The following is a 20582-nucleotide window of genomic DNA, read 5'->3' as shown; positions in this document are numbered from 1 at the left end:
TTCTCCAAGGAAAACAGCCCCAACTTCTCCAATGTATCCTCATAGCTACAGTTCTTTATCCCTGAAGTCATTCTTGTGAATCTCCTCTGTACTCTCGCCAATGCCTTCACATCCTTCCCCAAGTGTGGAGCCCAGAACTGGATGCAGTACTCCAGATGAGGCTTAATTAGTGTCTTATATAAGTTCAACATGACCTCCTTACTCTTGTACTCAATGCCTCTATTAATAAAGTCTAAGATATTATATGCTTTATTAACTGCTCTCCCAACATGCCCTGCCATCTTCAATGACTTATGTACATATACATCAAGGGCCCTCTGTTCCTGCACCACTTTTGGAGCTGTTTCCCTTTATTTTATACTATATCACAATATTCTTCCTGCCAAAATGAATCACCTCACACTTCCTGCTTTGAACATCATCGGCCACTTGTCTGCCCAATCCACCAACATGTCTATGTACTTATGAAGTTCAAGACTATCCGCATCACAGTTGACAAGGTTTCCAATCTTTGTATCATCTGAAAATTTTGAAATCATGCCCTGAACACCACAGTCTAAGTCATTAATATATATCAGCAAGAGCAAGGATCCCAACACTGACCCCTGGGGAACTCCACTACAAACCTTCCTCCAATCTGAAAAACAACCATTTATCACTGCTCTCTGTTTCCTGTCACTCAGCCAATTTCTTACCCAAGCGCCTACTTTCCCTTTTATTCCATGAGCTAGAATTTTGCTCACATGTCTGTTGTGTGGCACTGTATCAAATGCCTTTTGAAAATCCATATACACTGCATCAACAGCGTTGCCTTTATCAACCATCTCTGTTATCTCCTCAAAAAACTCCAGCAAGTTAGGTAAACATTATTTTACCTTAATGAATCCATGCTTACTTTCCTTAATTATCCTGCACTTGTCTAAGTGGCTATTGATTTTGTCCTGAACTATAGTTTCTAGAAGTTTCCCTACCACTGAAGTCATACTGATTGTTCCATAGTTGCCGGCTTTATCCTTGCACCCATTTTTGAACAAGGGCGTAACATTCACAATTCTCCAGTCCTCTGGCTCTGGAGTTCCCCTGTGTTCAAGAAAGACTGGAAGATTATCACTAGTGCCTCTGCAACTTCCACTCTCATTTCCCCAGTACCCTTAGATGCATCTCATCTGGTCCTGATACTTATCTATTTTAAGTAAAGATAGCCTTTCTAACACTCCCTCCTTCTCAGTTGTAAATTCTTCGAGTGTACCAGTTACCTCTTCTCTCACCTCGGCCTGGGTAGCATCTTCTGCCTTTGTAAAGACAGATGCAAGGTACCCATTTAATACCTCCGTTATTTCTCCTGCTTCCATGTGCAATTCCTTTTTTTTTATCCCTAATCGTTTTTTTTAACCACCCTTTTAGTATTTATATGCTTATAGAAAACCTTGGGATTCTGTTTTATGTTAGCTGCCAGTCTCTTTTCATTCTCTCTTCTTGCTTTTCTTATTAGTTTGTTCGCTTTCCCTCTGGTCCTTCTATATTCAGCCTGATTCTCCATTGTATTTTCTACCTGACATCGGTTGTACATGCACTTCTTCCTTTTCATCTTCACCTCTCTTGAGGGATGAAGTATTTGACAAACTAATGGGACTAAAAGCAGACAAGCCACCAGGACCTGATGACCTGCATCCAAGAGTTTTAAATAAGTGGCTTCCAGAGATAGTGGAGGCATTAGTCGAAATATTCCAGAATTCACTGGATTCCAGGAGGGCCCCAGCGGATTGGAAAACCGCTAATGTGACACCCCTGTTCAAGGAGGGAGGGAGACAAAAAGCAGGAAACTATAGGCCAGTCAGTTCTGTTGTTGGGAAAATGCTAAAGTCCATTATTAAGGAAAAAAATAGCAAGACATTTAGAAAAGCTTAATGCAATCAAATAATCAACATGGTTTTGTGAAAGAGAAATCATGTTTGACAAATTTACTAGAGTTCTTTGAGGATATAGCAAGCAGAGTTGATAAAGGGGAACTGGTAGATGTAGTGTATTTGGATTTCCAGAAGGCATTCAATAAGGTGCCATATAAAAGGTTATTGCAAAGATAGGAGCTCATGGTATTGGGGGTAATTTATTAGCATGGATTGAGGATTGGTTAAAATACAGAAGACAGAGAGTCGGGATTAAATGGTCTTTTTCAGGTTGGAAAGATGTAACTAGTGGAGTGCCACAAGGATCAGTCCTAGGGCCTCAATTATTTACTATCTATATTAATGATTTGAAGGAGGGGCAGAGTGTATCCAAATTTGCTGATGATACAAAAATAGGTGGGAGGGCATGTTGTGATGAGGACATAAGGAATCTGCAAGGAGATATAGATAGGTTGAGTGAGTGGGCAAAAACTTGGCAGATGGAGTTTAATGTAGGAAAGTGTGAGGTCATGCATTTTGGTAGAAAGAATCAAAAGGCAGACTATTACTTAAATGGAGAGAGACTCCAAAAAAGTGCAGCACAGAAGGATCTGGGTGTTCTTGTGCATGAAACACAAAAAGTTAGCATGCAGGTACAGCAAGTAATTAAAAAGGCAAATGGAATTTTGGCTTATATTGCTAGGGAGTTGGAGTTTTAAAATAGGGAAGTCTTGTTACAACTGTACAGAGTGTTGGTGAGGCTGCACCTGGAGTATTGTGTTGGTGAGGCTGCACCTGGAGTATTGTGTACAGTTTTGGTCCCCGTATTTAAGAAAGGATAAACTGGCATTGGAGGCAGTTGGAAAGCGATTCACTAGGCTGATTCCTGGGATGAAGGGGCTGACTTATCAAGAACGGCTAAACAGGTTAGGCCTTTATTCATTAGAGTTTAGAAGAATGAGGGGTGATGTTATTGAAACGTACAAGATTCTGAGAGAGCTTGACAGGGTTGATGTTGAGAAGATGTTTCCACTAGTGGGGAAATCTCAAACTAGGGGACATAGTTTTAAATGAGTATCCCCTTATTCTGTAACTGAGATGCAAAGGAATTTCTTCTCTCAGAGGGTAGTGAATGTCTGGAATTCTCTATCCCGGAGAGTTGTGGAGGCTAGACCACTGAAAGTATTTAAAGGAGGTAGATAGATTTTTGAAATATTGGGGAGTTGAGGGCTTTGAGGAGCTGGCATGAAAGAGGAGTTGAGGCCTGGGGCAGATCATCCATGACCTTATTGAATGGCGGGGCAGGTTGAGGGGCTGATTGACCTGCTCCTACTACTATTTCTGATGTTCTTATGTTCTCTCTCTCTTGTCATCCAGGGTGCTGTGGATTTATTTGTCTTACCTTTCCCATACAAGTAACACACCTTGACATTGCCTGCAATACTTTTACTTTAAAGGTGGCCCATTGTTCAGCCACTGTCTTTCCTGCCAACATTTGATTCCAACTCACTCGACTCAGATGAATTCTCATCATATCGAAGTTGACTTTCCCCCCAATTAATTCTCCCTGCTCTGGATCGTTCCTTGTCCTTTTCCATGGCCAACCTAAACCTTATGATACAATGGTCATGTCCCCTAAACACTGTCCCACTGATATTTGAACCACTTGCCCAGAACCAGGTCCGATAGTGAATGTCCTTTCATTCGACTGGAAACATACTGCTGCAGAAAATTATCTTGAACACATTCTAGGAACTCACCCCTCTTGTCCCTTTGCACTATTCCTATCCCAGTCTATATTTGGATAATTGAAGCCCCCCATTATAATTACTCTATAAGTCTTGCACCTCTCTGTAACTTCATTATAAATTTGTTTTTCTACATCCCTTCCACTAGTTGGTGGTCTATATACTATACCAATCAATATTATTTATTGCACCTTTTTCATTCATTACCTCAAGCCAGAGATTTTCTGTCCTTGACCCCTCTGGAACACCCTCTCTCTCCAGTACTGTAATGTTATCTTTAACCAATACTGCAATACTGCCACTACCACCCCCCCACCTTTTCTTACTTTCCTGTCTCTCCTAAACACCCTGTACCCAGGAATATTTAATGCCCAGTCCCGCCCTTCTTTGAGCCAGGTCTCTGTTATAGCAATAATATCAAAATTCCATTTGTCAACCTGTGCCTGTAGTTCGCCAATCTTATTAACCACACTCCATGCATTCACATACATGCACATTAACCCTGATTTCAACTTTTTTACTTCCCCACTTACTCTGACCCCATCTAATTACTTACTATTGCCTATTCTAATTCTATCAAACTCTTCAAGTATTCTATTTACCTTGGTACTACTTTCTGATATATCCTCCTTATCAGTTAATATTTCTCTACTTCCCACTGCCAGTTTTCCCCCCTCTCCACTCTGAATTTCTCCTCAGGTTCCCATCCTCCTGCCAATCTAGTTTAATCCCTCCCCAACAACATTAGCAAATATCCCCGTGAGGACATTAGTCCCAGTCCTGTTAAGGTGTAACCCATCCTTCTTGTACAGGTCCCATCTGCCCCATAACTGGTCCCAGTGCCTCAGAAATCTAAAGCCCTCCCTCCTACTCCATTTCTTTAGTCACGTGTTGAACTGCACAATCTTCCTATTCTTCGATTCACTAGCACGTGACACTGGGAGCAATCCTGAGATTACTGCTCTTGAGGTCCTGCTTTTTAATTCCCTTCCTAACCCCTTAAAATCTGCTTTCAGGACCTCATCCCTTTTCCTACCTATGTCATTGGTCTTAATGTGGACCATGACCTCTGGCTGTTTACCCTCCCCCAAAAGAATGTCATGCAGCTGCTCTGTGCCATCCTTGACCCTGGCACCAGGGAAGCAATATACCATCCTGGAGTCACGTCTACCACCTTGGAATGCTTGTCTGCTCCTCTAACAATGGAATCCCCTACCACTATAGCACTTCAACTCTTCCTCCTCTACGTGCCCTGTGTGGCTGAGCCACCTTTGGTGCCATAAAACTTGCTCTTGCTACAATCCTCTGAAGAACCCATCTCACTCACCAGTACCCAAAATGGAAAAGTGGTTAGAGAGCGAGATAGCCTCAGGGGATTCCTGCACTACCTGCCTGTTTCTCTTAGGCGGCCACCCATTCCTTCTCTGCCTGTGTACTTCTTAGAAGCGGTCTGACCACCTTTCTAAATGTGTGATTCACATAATCCTCAGCCTTGCAGATGCACCACAGTGACTCCAGCCACTGCTCGAGTTCCACAACCCGGAGCTCAAGTTTCTGCAGCTGGTGACACTCCCTGCAGATGTAGTCATCAAGGACGCTTTGTGCCTGCATTACTTCCCACATCCCACAGGATGCACATTCCACATGGCCAAGCTGTGCTGACATGCCTTAAATTTTATATAAGTTGTTTACTACAGTATGGAATAATGTAATATAATAACTCACCTACCACTCACCAATCGTCTCCTCTGTGCTGAGTCCGGAAAGGCCAATACTTAACAACAAATCAGCTTACAGGACTCCTGTGATGTCACTTTTAGATTTTATCTGTAAACTCCCAGTTCTCTCTCTCCACTGCTTTATGGGTTCTCTCTCTCTCTCTGAACTCCCGCTGCTTTCTGGGCTTCTCCTGTAGCAAAGTAAGAGCCAGCTACTGGAGCCTGAGGAAAGGTGGAAAATGAAAGGATCATCTTACCTCCTCACCAAACTCTTTCACTCACCAAACTCCAATGTAAGCACTCTAATGCACACAAAGCAGCACTCCTGTGCAGACTAAATCAAGTTAATTTGTACTAATGTCCATACATATGTTTTTAAGTACCAAATAGCCTTTCAGTACAAATGCACAGGAAATTTTAGGTAATGAGTATTTTTAAAAAATGTTATCCCCTTACCACCACACTTGCTTATTGAATGATAAACACCCTGTAACTTCTGTAGCCCTGTAAGAAACACGCTTACAGAAACTAAAATATCGCGGATAGAATTTCTGTATTTCCCTTTACTGCCTATGATCAATATGTTTGCATGTAAGAGGTGTATGTTTTCTTACCCTCAGAGTGAGTGTCCCAATTAAATAACTCCAGCAGTGAGCTTTTTGTGAGTTTAAAGATAAAGAAGGTTATTTATTATCACACACTCACCCCAAATTTGATGCAATGTTTCACTCACTTGTCTCACACAGACTCTCAGACACACAAAGATTAAATACAGATGAAGGTAATATACTGTTACAGCTTATAAGTATTTCAGTCCTTTGTGGCAGACTTGTAGTTTCTTGGATGAAGGTGATGCTTTAGTTGACATGAAATCTTGTAAAGCGAATGATTCTCAGTAAGCTTTGAGGTTCATTGTAGTTAGATTTACAGGGGCTTGGATCTCAGGTGAACTCGAAGTTGGAACGGGATGGGGAGGCCATCTCTCTGTTAGAATATCCCACTTTCAAGGTATTGCTGTTTATTACCTTGGCTGCTTGGATGAGTTACAGCTAGTTTGATGGCTTTTGGTAGAAACCATTGTCTGTAAGCAGCCTCTTGCTGGTTTTTAAAAGTAGACAACAAAATGATTCCCTCAGAATGTGACTTCCACAAGTTCACAGTCCTTTTTCCAAACAAAGGCTAGTGTGTATATTGATTCCAATCATCTTATATTGTCGTTTGACACATCGAGATTCCACCAGCATTAATTTGGATGAGGGAAACTATCATAATACAATGAAAGGTTGATAGGATCCATTCACATCTGTCTTACACACATTGAGTTTCAATATTCCCTTTTGTCCAGGATGAAACAGAGTCAGGTTGGCTGGAATTCTATAATCATTTTGTGTTGATCTATCCTTAAACAAGGGGATATGTGAATTTCCCAGATGGCTATGAATGTCCATATTTAGTTAGGTATTCGCTTGAGACTTGGGACTGTCAGAAGCTCGAAATGCCAAATGTCACATGATTTGCAATGGCCATTTTAATAGTCTGTGTCCAGTTTAACAATATTGAATGAAAGTTTGTAATATACTGGGACATGAAAATACTGTTTGCACATTTCTCTGTATTTAAAACAGTCTGTTAGACAGCAAGTCCTAAAGCAGCCTGTCCCAGCAGTGTTATGGAGTATTGGTGCAGTATAGGTACTTCTCTTATGACATGATTATCCCAAAAACAACTGCCTCACTTTGAATAGTATGGTTGTAACACTTGTCTATTTATAACTGCATTTGCCTCATTTCTTAATTTTCCCAATCAAGTGTTTTCTTCCCATTCCATTCTCTTCATGAGCTAGATACCAACTATAAATGAGAAGTTGTCATTTCATCTGTTCTCCATTCGGAGCTCACTCAGGATACAGAAGTCCATGCAGAAATGTGTGTGCTATGTGATTCAATCTCAGCCTTGTTGGAACTGTTGTTGACCCTTTTTTAATATAAGGGAGGATCTCCTGCTATAAACAGTGAGTTAAATGGAATTCTGAAAACATCCACAAAGTGCTGGGATGTACCAAAGTTTATCTGGATTCAATCACGTACCAGAGTTCTTGTGTGTTCAGAGTTTCAAATAGTTTCTCTGTTCTTCCTTAGTGTTGATTGAAGCCCTTTTGTTATTTCAGAAAGTTTGGAAGAAGAACTGGTCTGTATTGTACTCAGCAAGTTCATCCAGCACTGCCAGATTGGAACAGTTTGATGCAAAGGATTTCAGTAACGCCTTGGACAGATGCAACCCAAAAAGACTGGAGAGGATCATTCGTTTGACTGACTGTATCAGTATCAGTCAGAATAGAGTGGAAAACTCTCCAAAAGAGATGTCAACATTCAGCATAATCACCACCGAGAAAACCTACATAATGGCAGCTTCAAAATATGACTTGCTTGATTGGATCAATTGCCTGTGTGAGTTAGCATTTCAGGTAGGTAAATCACAGGGAGCTGAAATTCAAACCTAGTGGTTATCAGATCTGCTGTTTTCATGTGATAAATTAATATTGTTGTGTCATTTAAAACTGGAGCAATTGTGTATATTTGTTTTCATGAAGAGCCTTTTTTTTTATTTGTTCATGCGATATGGGCATCACTGGCTAGGCCAGTATTTATTGCCCATCCCTAATTGCCCTTGTTCAGAGGGTTTTTAAGAGTCAACCATATTGCTGGAGGCACAAGGATAGCAGATTTCCTTCTCTAAAGGACATTAGTGAACCAGATGGGTTTTTGTGATAATCGACTATGGTTTCATGGTCATCATCAGGCATTTAATTCCAGATTTTTATTGGATTCAAATCCCATCGTCTGCCGTGATGGGATTCAAACCCAGGTCCCCATTACCCTGGGTCTCTGGAATACGAGTCAAGAGACAATACCACTATGCCATCGTCTCCTCACAAATGAACCAAAATGAGATTTAAAGTTGAACTCCCTGTGTAGTGTTCATTTATCTATTGAGCTGTTTAGTTAACTTTACCAACAAACTGTGTAAAATTAAACCAGAAGCCTTGGCTTTGTTTTTATTTCTAAAAATGGATATTGGAGTAGAACCCAGTTATGCTGCGTTCTGTCCCTTTTTCCAGCTCACAAACTACCTTTCACTTCATGGGTCTAGTATCTAATCCAGTGCATATTAATGGATAAAAGTTCCCTCTGTCAGTTGGTTTTAGGAATCCTGTATAAAATGAATTGGGGTAGTGTCAGTCAGTTTCCCAGTGGTGTTGGTATACAGCACAGAATTACCCCATATCTGCATTCATTGACAATGTCACTCAGATAGTCTAAGGATATCTGATATGGGAAATAGGAAAATGCAAGTGTTAGTGCTCTTTTGAGGTTGCAGCCTGGTCATTTTGTAGTGGGGCAGATAGATTGGAAGGAATTTTTCACTGTAATTTGGCTAAACTGCACCTGACCCAGGAACACTTAATGCTGCCACCAGATTCCAAAATTGAGAAGTGTTACATTGTCCAGCTTTGACATCCCTAACCTGAATGAGCATAAAAGCAGTGTTTTAAAATGTTCAAATGTACAACATTATTATTAATGTAAAATTTTACAAAAAAGGTTATGTACCATGTTTTGCAATAAGCACCACAATGACACAGTTGGATTGGTAACATTGGTGATGTTTTCGGAATACAGCATGCATAGTTTATGCCTCTGCTGTACCATATTGTTCCCATGCACACTGCAGGGAATCTTTACAGTAGTCAGTTTTGACAATTCAATGCACTGGGCTCTTTCAAGCAGTCCCCAACAAAACTGGTGTGTTACATTAATACAACAAAAACATGTGAATCCATTGTGAATCCATCTAGAACATATAGCTTCTGACTAATCACTAGGATGTAATTGCAGGTATTCAAATGTTGTTACATTAATAGTCTGAAGTGTAACAATGTTAACTGGGAAAGAAAAGTTGAACTTTGCTGTGACTTTTAGGTCAAGTGTATAATTAGATCTTTCACTTCCTCTATCTTGTCAGAACGTCAGTGCAAGAAAACAAAATGAAAATCTTTCTGCGTCCAGTGGCACATTGCCCAGCGACTCATTAATAATGGAAGAAAATGAGCTTTATTCAACAATACCTCAAGGTGCAGTAATAAATGGGATAAGGAGAATGTGCTATCCATTGTGAATGTATGTCTAGAACATATAGCTTCTGACCAATCACTAGGATGTAATTGCAGGTATTCAAATGTTGTTCATGCAAATTCTACCTAATCACATGCACAAAATGTTATACCCACCTCACCTGATTTGCTACAATCAATCGTATTGTGAGTATTGATAGTACAATTAGCTGCAGTGGCCAGTTTATGAGGCCAGAGTCCACAGGGGTGAAACTGGGCTTGGTAGTGCCTGTTTTTTTGGGCACTACGAGGCCCATTAAGGTTACAAAATGGCGTTCACGACACATGTGTACACTTCTGATGTAAAATGTGTCAGTGACATTTTGGTAAAGGAGCTAACACATGCTCACACCTAACTTCCACCGAAAGTAAGCAGAGCAAGTATATCATGATGGCAGTCAGTGTGGAATGCTGATTTGCGCTGCTATTCTGAAGCTCCACATTCCAGTCTACAGCTTCTCATAACCTCCCACAGCTGAATTTGCATTCAACAGCATGCAGGATCCACAGTGGTGCCCTTTAAAGGGATCTTCAACTATTTACAAGTTAGTTACTGGATTATTTCTTCTGGTTGTTGCTGCAAGTCTCCATGTTTTTCATCCTTTTTCAAATTTGTTAAAAGTTTCAGTAGTCTACAGGGAGTGGTGTGGCTGTTTAGTCAAATTAAATTTAGTCAAAATAAAGGCTTGTTCACAAAGCAGATACTTCCAGACATGTGTGGCAAGGTAGGCCTTTCTCTTGGAATTGAGCATGACTGGGAGAATGAGCAGAAGCCACACACAGCAGCACAAACCACTAGAAGAAAGAAGAGGTGGAAGAGGAAGGGAGGCTGCAACTTATACAGCCACTTTCTCCCATGCTCTACATGAACAGCTAATTCAAGAGCCAGTAACCACAACCACGGCTTCCCATTCACCAACAGTCCCACACTCCTTACCTTTCCTCTTACTGACCACCATATTGGCCTCTTGGCCACAATGCAAAAGTAAAAGCCAACACAACATATACATTCCAATCAACGTTTCTACATTAAATCATGCAATATTGCATACACAAATAAACTAATCACCTTTGTGCATTTTTGCTTAGTGCCTGTTCTCCTTGTGTCTTTGCCACCTCAATTGCTCCTATGCAGTGCTACCCCAGTGGCTGCTGCATAGCTGGCGGAAGGCTGCTGACTTTCATTGATACAGACTTCAGATGGCCTTTGAGGGTGACCTTGCACAGGTCTAGGCCTAGATAGCCTGGCATGAGACTGCACCATCTCAGTATGTGCGGCCCCAGTCTTGGCTCGTCAACTGACAGATAACAGCAGAGGGGCATTGCCAGAGTGGCAGTAGTGAAAGGATGAATGCTGTCATGAGAGAGAGGGCAACAGGTTTGTGCTCCAGGAAGCCACTGCCACTCCCCTGGGGCAGCACCTCAGCAATCCTAGTGATCTGTAGGAGAAGAACCAGCAAGCCCTTTTTAGCACTGGTATCCAGTGCCGTGATGGCAACAGCCTGAATCTCCACCTGGGTGGGTGCTGCTTGTGCTGTAGTGAAAGCTGAGACATTGGGCATCAGTCACCACATCATGTTTGGTTCCAAAAGTCTTTTGGTGGAGTTGGCCTCTAGCTACATGCTGAAAACGTTGGGCTCCAAGTTTTGCTCAAAGTCCTGTGCCAAGTTGGTAGTGGACTCCTCCATGTTCTTTGATGTAGCATGCCAGTTTTTTGGCATACTTCCCAATGCGCCAAACGTTTTGGTGTGTCCAGCAAGCTACCCTTTCCCCTGTCCCTGGCTGCTGCCCACTTCTGTCTGGTGTACCATATGCAGATCCTGTCTCTATGCTGTCCTCTAAGTTACACACGCTGTCAGTGTCTGAGCTGGTGACTGCGGGTGTGATGGTGTGTCTTTATCTTTACTGTCTTCTTGCTCTTCCTCTGCTGCCTTCAAAAAAGGATAAGGGTTGTGGTGAGAGGAGAGGAGAAAATGAGGGCCCAGATCTTCTGGTCTCCAATGGTCATACCCCAGAAGATGCGCAGGGGAACCCCCGGGAAGTCCCAATGCAAGAATTTCTTTGCTTAGCAAAAATACTCTTTTCAAAAAAATTCAATATATATATGTCCAGCTAATAGCATTATGAATTATATTTTATATAACACATCTTCATAACAGTCACTAAAATTTTATGCTAAGGGTAGGTGTAAGAACTGTGACGGAGGCACGTACAAGTTTCAGCAGAATGCCAGGACAGAAATGGTTTGAGAATATTCTTCCCAAAAACATTCCATTCATGTTAAAGTCCATTTAAAGGTAAACTTTCCTTGCCATCAAATCATTGACAATGTCTTTTACAGCTGTTAATCAATTCACTGTGATGGTGCAGAAGACCGAGGCTGCAACAAGATGTGAGCTTCATGGAACGTACCTGTTAATAGCTGGCAAAGACAGCCTAATTTTGAAAGATCCCAAAACTAAGCAAGATGTCTACAAGTGGCCTTATCAATATCTTCGGAGATATGGAATGGATCAGGTGAAATATCTGCTTTAATCTTTTTCCTGTTAAATTGTGTTCTTGATGCTGATGCTTGATGCTGATCTTGGGAACTGCTGTAATATTCAGATAGTAATGGTTTTGCCAAAGTCAAATGCCTCCAGATCAATGCCATGAGGCAATGCCCATTAAAATCAATGAATATGCACATCCTGCGACTCAGCCAACATCAATGGAGTATTTGGGAGGAACAGAGAGCAAAGTGACAGGTCTTAATTAGGCCAAAAAGATAGTATTGCAATGAAGCCACTTTTAACAGGTAAGAGTCAGTGGCCTTGATTTTAATTGGTGGCACTGTAATGATCCCCAGCTGCAGTTACCACTGGACAAGCCTGATCCCAGAGTGGAACCTAGCTTGATAGATCCTAACTTTTATTTGTAAGTTTAGATATGTGGAGAGGGGCTACTGAACAGAGTCACTGGAGTCAGCCAATGAACTTCTAACAAAAACATAAACAAGAAAAGATGAACTATATTACAAAACTCCTTCACCCACAACTACACCTTTACAGATATGTACAGATTTGCAAGGATAATGGAAGTTACAAAAGCTATCTTACACTTTAATGTTCACAGTAAATACACCGGCCATGTAAACCAATTGGCAACCCGTGGTCAGACACACCACACTCTGAAATCAAGTGACAGATGCCACCTCAACCAGGTGCTATGGATCTCTCCTCAACCCCCCTCAGACAATTGTCACACCGTGAGCCAACCTGTCTCATTAAACTCCATCTTTCACATGAGGGTTTCCAATCTCCACTCTCGAAGAACTTGCTTTGGAATCTTCTCCCAAACTGATGCTTTCTCAGAGATACCTTCCGTAAGGGTTCACCTCCAGGGTCTCGAACTCTCCTTCCGATGTTCCTCTCCCCTGGGTCACCACTTGCATTCAAGCTGTCTTCCATGTACTCTCTCTCTCACTGACTCAGCTGTCAACAGTACACCACTGCTTCACATGCCCATAGTAAAGAGTTACAGGCCTTCAGCCATCTCTTTGGACTTTCTTGCCTCTTGCAAGCTGTTCTTGTTTTAAATCTGCTTTCTGCAGCTTTTGTCTCTTTAAATCAGAAGCTTGGAGCCTTTCTGCCCCTCACTATTAACTGCATTAACAGGACCTTTTCCAGGTTCCTGTGCTTCCTTTGACTAAAAGGTCTGCTTGGAACTTTCCCCTGTTCCTGTCTCACACCTTTGGCCTTGGGACCTTTTGGTTCTTTTGGAAAAACTGCCCTCACTCTGCAGTGCCCTCTCCCAGTGTCCAGTCTCTCTGGAGTCCTGGCTTCAAACTGAACTCAAATCTGTTGTTGCTTTAGTTTTTCTCTTTGTGTCTGTGAGAGGGACCTGCCTCTCTGGACACCTGTTGCTAGGCAACAGCACTGTTTTTTTCTACTCTTGCTTTCTTAACTTCTCTTTAGGAGTCGTAAAACTAATTAGAAATGCAGGCACCTCTTAATGTGAAACTAAAACTCAATTTGACCTTTCTTAACACACAGGTATAGAAATACAAATCAAACTTAAACTTTAAAGCTAAAACTCATTCCTAACACCTAAAAATACCAATATAACTTACTTAAACTATCTCTATTTCCTATCAGCACGTTCAGGACTGGTGGGAAGGAAATCCCCCACAGGGATCTTGCCATAAGGCCAGGGCCATTTTAAATCCCAAGCCTCATTGAAATGATCCAGGACAGTCTTCCTCTGACTCTGGGAAGACTGAGGTCAGGGGATCGTGACTTTGGGTCAGGATTTTAGTGACAGTGGTAACATGCAGGAATGGTCTTTGCCATAAAGTTAGTGAAGGACAAGGGCTTTGGTAGCCAAGGCTGATACCTGGCATTACACTGGCACTGAAATTCAGATACCACATTACTCATTTGTGTGATAGGCAGAATGCTTTTTTTGGCTTAATGGCAGCATCGTCTTAGTGGAGAATACCACTTGTGTTGCTACTGCATAGTAGCAATGTGAAACAGCTAGCTTCACCTGTTGCTCAAACTTTTGAGACACCTTCCCACTCCAAGGTTATCTGAAGTAGACTGGGCATTTTTCAGGGCTAAACATAGCAGCCTTAGGCACATTCATGACTTTGCACAATATACAACGAGTAATGATCTGAACAGGGTAGCCATTATCCTGCAGGATGGCTTTGATTCACCCTATTTCAGCATCAAAGTATATGAATTTCAGTGCCAGTGTGATGCCAGGTATGTAGCTCATACGTCTGGTGGGTCGTATCAAACGGCACGTCTCTTCGGCTGTTTACAACAGGCAGGTGCTGACCATACCCAGACAGTCCATGCTTGCAAAATTGAAAACAGTGTCCAACATTAGATGTTATTCTGTGATTGTACAACACTTATTAACCAATCCTGATTGTGCTAAGAATTATACTGAAAATCAATTTAATATTATCAGTTGGGCTCAAAGTGTGGCTCATTTGTGCATGCTAGAAGCTAAATATATTCACACACAATCACCTGTCCTTTTCAGACAGAAGTAGCATGTCCATGCATTGCACCTTTTTCAACTAAACAGAAGGTTGGGGGACAGCCATTCCCTGGATCATTCCCCACAGCAATGCATTGGCCAATGAGAGTCGACCTGCTTGGTTTGAATTTGAACAAAAGCTTGTCAGTTAACTGTTCCCTGATGCATTCTCCATGGCAACGCCTCTACTAATTAGACTCCACTTGCCAACCAATTAGCACTCTCTTCTCATGTGGTATAAATTGTAGTTCAATTTACTATTGGTATTCTTGTGAACTGTCCTGATGAGTGGAAGACGAAAAGCCTCGACAACATGTCTCTTTTTTTCAGCAACGCTCAAGATCTGTACTACCAAGTGACTACAAGATCATTTTGTTTGTTTTGGGAATGTGAGAGAAAGGCTTAGACTCTATATGGGAAATACATTTCCTTGTCTTATCCTTTTAAATGAAATTAGGCGGGATGTGCAGTAACAATCCTTCATCAAGATTATTTCTCTTTACCTAGTTCTTGGAGTATAATAGATAAACTTCATTATAGTCAAAAGTAAGAGGTTGCTCCACCCAGTGGCTAGGGTGGGCCACGCATAGCCCACAGAATTAGCATTCAGGCCCAGTCAAATCTGAACCTGTGGGAATGCCTAGGTCAGATTACAACATCTCCAAACCCAGCCTTTCTATCCTTTTGATATTCCAGCTTCACATTTCCCTCCGTTGTGTTAGTACAGCAATTCGGGCAGTCAGTACTGACCAGATGAACCAATCATGGCTCTGCTCCAGACTTGGTACAGCTGGGATCCTGTCTCTCTCTCTCTCTGTCCCCTGTAGCCGCTGGCTCAGCCAAGTCTTTCTTGTCACTCACCAGGGCCAAGCACCAGAGGGGCGAGCTGAGGCTACAAGCCGAGCTACCCTCATCTCAATCGGGACAATCAGCATCAGTTGGTGCCCACCCAAATTTCCATTCCTAACTCCACCACTGGCTGCACCTGCATGTTGTTATTGAGTCATATATTTCACCTCCAATGACTGGGTCCCTTTTCCTGAACACCCTCCAGATGGGGAACAGATCACCAGGGACACTTAATTCAATCTTGGGATATGAGCATAACTAGACATTTATTGCCCATCTCTAGGTTCCCTCAAGAAGCTGGTGTTGAATCTCCTTATTTAGCTGCTACAGTCCATGTAGTGATGGTACTCTCATAATGCTGTTAGGAAACTACTGTCTAGCTGCAGTGTGATTTAGTTCACTCATTTGTTCATTCCTTCTCTCGAGCACTAGCCATCATGTAACACTGGAACCTGTGAGCGACCATTGCATTGCTTGACTGAAAGTGAATGTTGTAAAATAGTGACTAGCTTGTGGAGACCTATCTCACCCTTTCCTTTGTCCTCCAATGCTTAATCTGGATCATACCACCTCTAATAAATATGTGGACAATGCCTACCAGGTAGACTTTCTGCAGGGACTATCCTGATCATCTTCTGTTTCTGTGGATCTTCTACCGAACGTAAAATAGGGAGGACCCCTGGACCAACTGGTGTTGTCGGTGTCTCCACCAGGTTCATTCTGAATAATTAGCTCGATGAGGTTATATCATTTTGGCACATTTCACACATTCCCCTAATGTGAGTGATAATAAGGGTGACCTGTCAACATCTTGGGCATAGTTTCTCAATGGTACAGGACGATTATGGCCTTCATTACCAGGGCAGTACTCTGGTCAATAGGATTGCTCCTATAGGATTAACAGCACCTGCCTGATACATCATTTAATTGATTTTTAAGATGAAAATCTCCATGGGAAAAATTTTCTGCTTGACGTGCAGGGAGCGTAAAATGACGTGCGGTGATGTCAGGCGAGCGTCCTGACGTCACCTCGCGCTATCACGATATTTCGCTGGGTGGGAGCATGAGGAAGTTCGACGCGCGCCTGCCCATTAATTAACGGGCTAGTTAAGGCCCTTAATTTGTCAATCGAAGCCGATTTTCAGGCGCCCGTGCGAGCTTCGGCTTGGCGCATGGGCGCAACGGGCAGGCTGGTTAGAGACTTTTCTATGAACCTCATCCAAGGGTGGAATAAGAGGGCTCAGTGGGGTCGTGAATCTGGTCTGTGAAGTATTTATTGCAGATTAAGTTTTTTAAACTTGCCTGTGTGATCTGTAGCAGTTTAGAATGAATTCCAGCAGCTTTCTGTGTACTTTGAACCTTCAGGTCAGCATTCTACAGTCAGCTTTCCAGAGGCCTCCCCTTAGCCTGGGTATGGGTTCTGACATGTCCACTGGAGGCAGCTCCTCTGAGGAGGAAGGGAGGGCTAGAATAAGGAGGATGCCAGGAGTACACATTCAGCCTCCAGGGGAGCCACCTTTGGGAGTACAGGTGCATGCACAAGGGGCACAGGGCCAATAGGTAGTCCAAGGTGGAAGGGGTAGCAGAAGACACCACTATCCTGCTGCCAGGGTATACAGGCGGTGAAGCAGCTACCTGAATATGACTGAGGTGCAGTGCTGAAGGAGGCTCCGACTGTCAAGGGAGATGGTCAACTACATCTGTCAGATGATTGGCCCTGAGATCTCTCCTAACTGTGTGGGTGGACACCCCATGCCAGCGGCTCTGAAGGTCATAGTTGCCCTCAACTTCTATGCCTCTGGTTTCTTCCAGGGCTCGGTGGGTGATCTTTGTGGCATCTCCCAATCAGCTGTGCACACTTGTGTCAAGCAGGTCACAGACGCTCTGTTCAGACGTGCATTGACCTTCATCCACTTCCGCTGGAACCAGGCAAGCCAGACACAGCGAGCCAGAGGCTTCGCAGCCATTGCTGGCTTCCTCTGTGTCCAGGGTGCAATAGACTGTACACATGTGGCCATCAAGGCGCCAGCAGGTGAGCCCGGTGCCTTTGGCAACAGGAAGGGCTTCCACTCCATGAACGTGCAGATAGTGTGTGATCACAGGATGCTGATTCTACAAGTCTGTGCAAGGTACCCAGGCAGCTCCCACGCTGCCTACATCCTCGGACACTCCCAGGTTCCAGGGCTCTTCAGTGCTCCAGCTCGGCTGGATGGATGGCTGCTGGGTGACGAGGGCTATCCCCTGCGAAGGTGGCTCATGACGCCTCTCCACCAAAAGAGGCTGAGCAGCGGTACAATAGGAGCCACGCCTCCACAAGGGCTGTGGTGGAGAGAACCACCGGTCTTCTCAAGATGCGCTTCCGATGCCTGAACCGCTCAGGGGGCGCACTCCAGTACCCCCCAGATCATGTCTCGATGATAGTGGCTGCATGCTGCACTCTCCACAATCTTGCGTTGGAAAGGGGGGACGCAGTGGACGATGAAGATGTTGATGCAGTGGATGCGGCTGCACACGATGAGTCCAACACTGATTCTGAGGGTGAGGAAGCACAGAGGAATACTAAGGGGCTAAACACTGACCCAGGATTACACCAAGGAGGCAGGGACACCTGGGAGACTTTAATCCAATGAACCTTCAGCTAGCTCCACACAAATGGATCAGGAGGTCCAGCCTTGCCTGGCGCTTCTGTACTCAGCACCTAAATGCTAAATCTGCCAGGTCATCAGCTGCAACTAAGGACTTTGGACATAAACTTCAATGTCGAAACAAACGCTCATGACATTTATCTTAAACCTATAAATGCAGGACAAAGGAGCCACCCTCAGCCATGGTAACACATCTGGTTTTTATTTTAACCATCAGAAGTTCTCACAAATCCAAAACAAAACATTAATCAAGCAGAAAAAAATTATAAGTACCTAATCTCGGGCCAACACAAAAGCACCAGTGAGAAATCCGTGGTGTGCCTAAGGTGCCTTATGCTTACGTTTACAGGTGCTTCGTCTTGGTGTCGCCCCATCGCTCAGAGTGGCTTCTGAGACAGCCTGCTGACTCTGCTGTCCTGTTGGCCTCAATGACCTTGGCGGCCGTCCTCTGGCCCGTGGAGCCAGTGCTGGGCCCGCCTGGGAGGGATCTGCCAGTTCCACAGTTGGCATCTCCCCAGCCTCACCCGATGAAGCGGTCACTGGGAGAGGGGCGGAGCAGCTGCTGCCCTCATCCGGAGCGCCCTGAGAGGAGCCCGAAGATACGACAGGCCGCTGCTCCACCGACGTGAGGTCATCCCGGACCTCCCTGCTTACCGTGGATGCATGGGCAACAAGCTGGGAAGCTTGAAGCCCACACCATCTCCCACATTGGCACTGACCAGCTGTGGCCACTGGTGCTGTGAGGACTTGCAGGTCCGAGTGTAACCCCCGGAGAACTTCATTGTTCTTCTGGAAGCCCCTCTCCATGAGAGTCGCCACTCTCTCCATGGGGGAAGCATGACGCTCTGCCATGAGGCTCATTGCATCAATGATGCTCTGTGTGGCCCCCTCCACCACGGACACCAAGCAATGCACGGCCTCATGTATCACTCCCAGATGCTCCCGCACACCCGGCCACATTTCCTGCAGCTGCTGCGTCGCGGACAACTACAGAGGCACATCATCATGCACCGACTGAGCATGTGCCTGGTCCCCTGCAGTCCTCCGACTGCTGGCGCCATCGGCACTCTCTGTCTCTGCCAGCTCCTCCAGCGAATGTGAAGTGCCCTCTCCACTGTGCGCCGGGACACTAGCCGATGTTGCAATGCCCACCGAGGTGCTAGTATCTGCGCTGGTGCCTGCCTCACAGAAATGGTGTGACGCATGTGACACTTGAGGGCCCTCAGGTGTGAGGGGGGCATCTGCAATTCCTCCTGGCGGCCATGCTCTGGAGATGCTGAAATGAACAACAAGGACAGTGGATCAGTTAGCGTGCACACAGTGACACTCTTCATCCAGGGGCCTCCTGTTCGAAGCGGCTTAACATCATCAGGTGAGCCTGGCTGCCTCCAGTCCTCAAACGCTCCGACACATTGTGAGCATTCTTCTCCTGAAAAACAGAGAAGACCATTCATTGCGGCAATTTGCACATGGACTCTGCACGCGCATGCCGCATCCCAACCACAATGGCCCATATCAGGCCTTCAGTGCCTCCTCTCCCTGCTACTGCTGATCAGTCACACGAAGATAGTACGCCTGCTCCCAACCCCCCACAACAGCCACCTTGGACATATTCTGCGTACATCACTTTAGGAAACACACAGTCTTTGCTCCCATAGCAACTACGTGCAGCGTCGAGGGCAGCAGATGGTTCTTGGCCACGATACCTTGAGGCTCCCCTTCCACAATCTCAACACCCTGAATAGGACACGTGTTGGAGTTCTGAGTATGCACCTAGCTGTATCTCCTGCAGGTTGCCCCCAGACTAGTCATGCGCGACTAAGAGCAACACATGGTGCGGGGGAGAACTCATCTCCTCATGAGCCACTCAGGCTGATCTAAGCATGGGCACTATCTGCTTGCCCAACCAGCGTACGAGAAATACCCAACATGATTCAATGCAGTTACAACAGTAAGACTGGGGGGGGGCTCAAAAGCTAAGGCTACCTGCTGGGTTAAATGCCCAATGCCAACATGGTACTCACCCTTTCAGAGCGCAACAAATCATTGAAGCACTTGTGGCACTGGATCCAGGTGCGTCGCACCATGCCGCGGGAGCTCACCATCTCCGCCACCTCCTCCCAGGCACATTTGGTCATGTGGGGTGGCCTCCTCCTCCCACCCTGGGGGACCAACACCTCCCGCCATGCTGCCACCTCCTCGAGGAGGGCAGCAAGGCTGTCATCAGAAAAGCAAGGGACGCATTGGTCCCCCGCTGGCCTACCCTGCAGCCTGCCCTGCTCCCCTGTCCTTCCCTCCAGCGTGCCCTGCTCAGCTGACCCCCTGCGGTGTGACCTGGAAGTGGCCATTGTGAGCAGCCTACAGGAGGCTGCCAGGCCTTCCTTTAAACAGATTGCTGGGCCGCCATTGGACCCGGCAATCTATGCACGCTCACCGCAACCCACACACTCCTGCTATTCATGGGAGTCGGCAAATACGTTGGGCGAGCCTTAATTGGCCCACCTATGCAAAATGGCGGCACAGACCCGATTGCG

The 20582-nt window shown here is 44.7% G+C and overlaps 1 protein-coding gene across 1 annotated transcript in view; it reads left to right on the top strand.

Moving 5' to 3' along the window:
• The window catches only part of LOC144685780 (uncharacterized), a 34748-nt gene that overhangs the window by 11308 nt on the left and 2858 nt on the right, over positions 1 to 20582 (top strand). Inside the window, exons 2-4 of the mRNA XM_078550651.1 lie at positions 7520 to 7816; positions 9376 to 9484; positions 11865 to 12040. Coding sequence (XP_078406777.1) covers positions 7520 to 7816; positions 9376 to 9484; positions 11865 to 12040 — 582 coding nt within the window. The remainder of the gene's footprint in view (positions 1 to 7519; positions 7817 to 9375; positions 9485 to 11864; positions 12041 to 20582) is intronic.

The sequence above is a fragment of the Cetorhinus maximus genome, chromosome 10 (assembly GCF_964194155.1).
Source record: "Cetorhinus maximus chromosome 10, sCetMax3.hap1.1, whole genome shotgun sequence".
Classification (NCBI taxonomy): Eukaryota; Metazoa; Chordata; class Chondrichthyes; order Lamniformes; family Cetorhinidae; genus Cetorhinus; species Cetorhinus maximus.
Note: the sequence above shows the minus strand (reverse complement) of the source record. Positions and strands in the feature narration are given on the sequence as shown.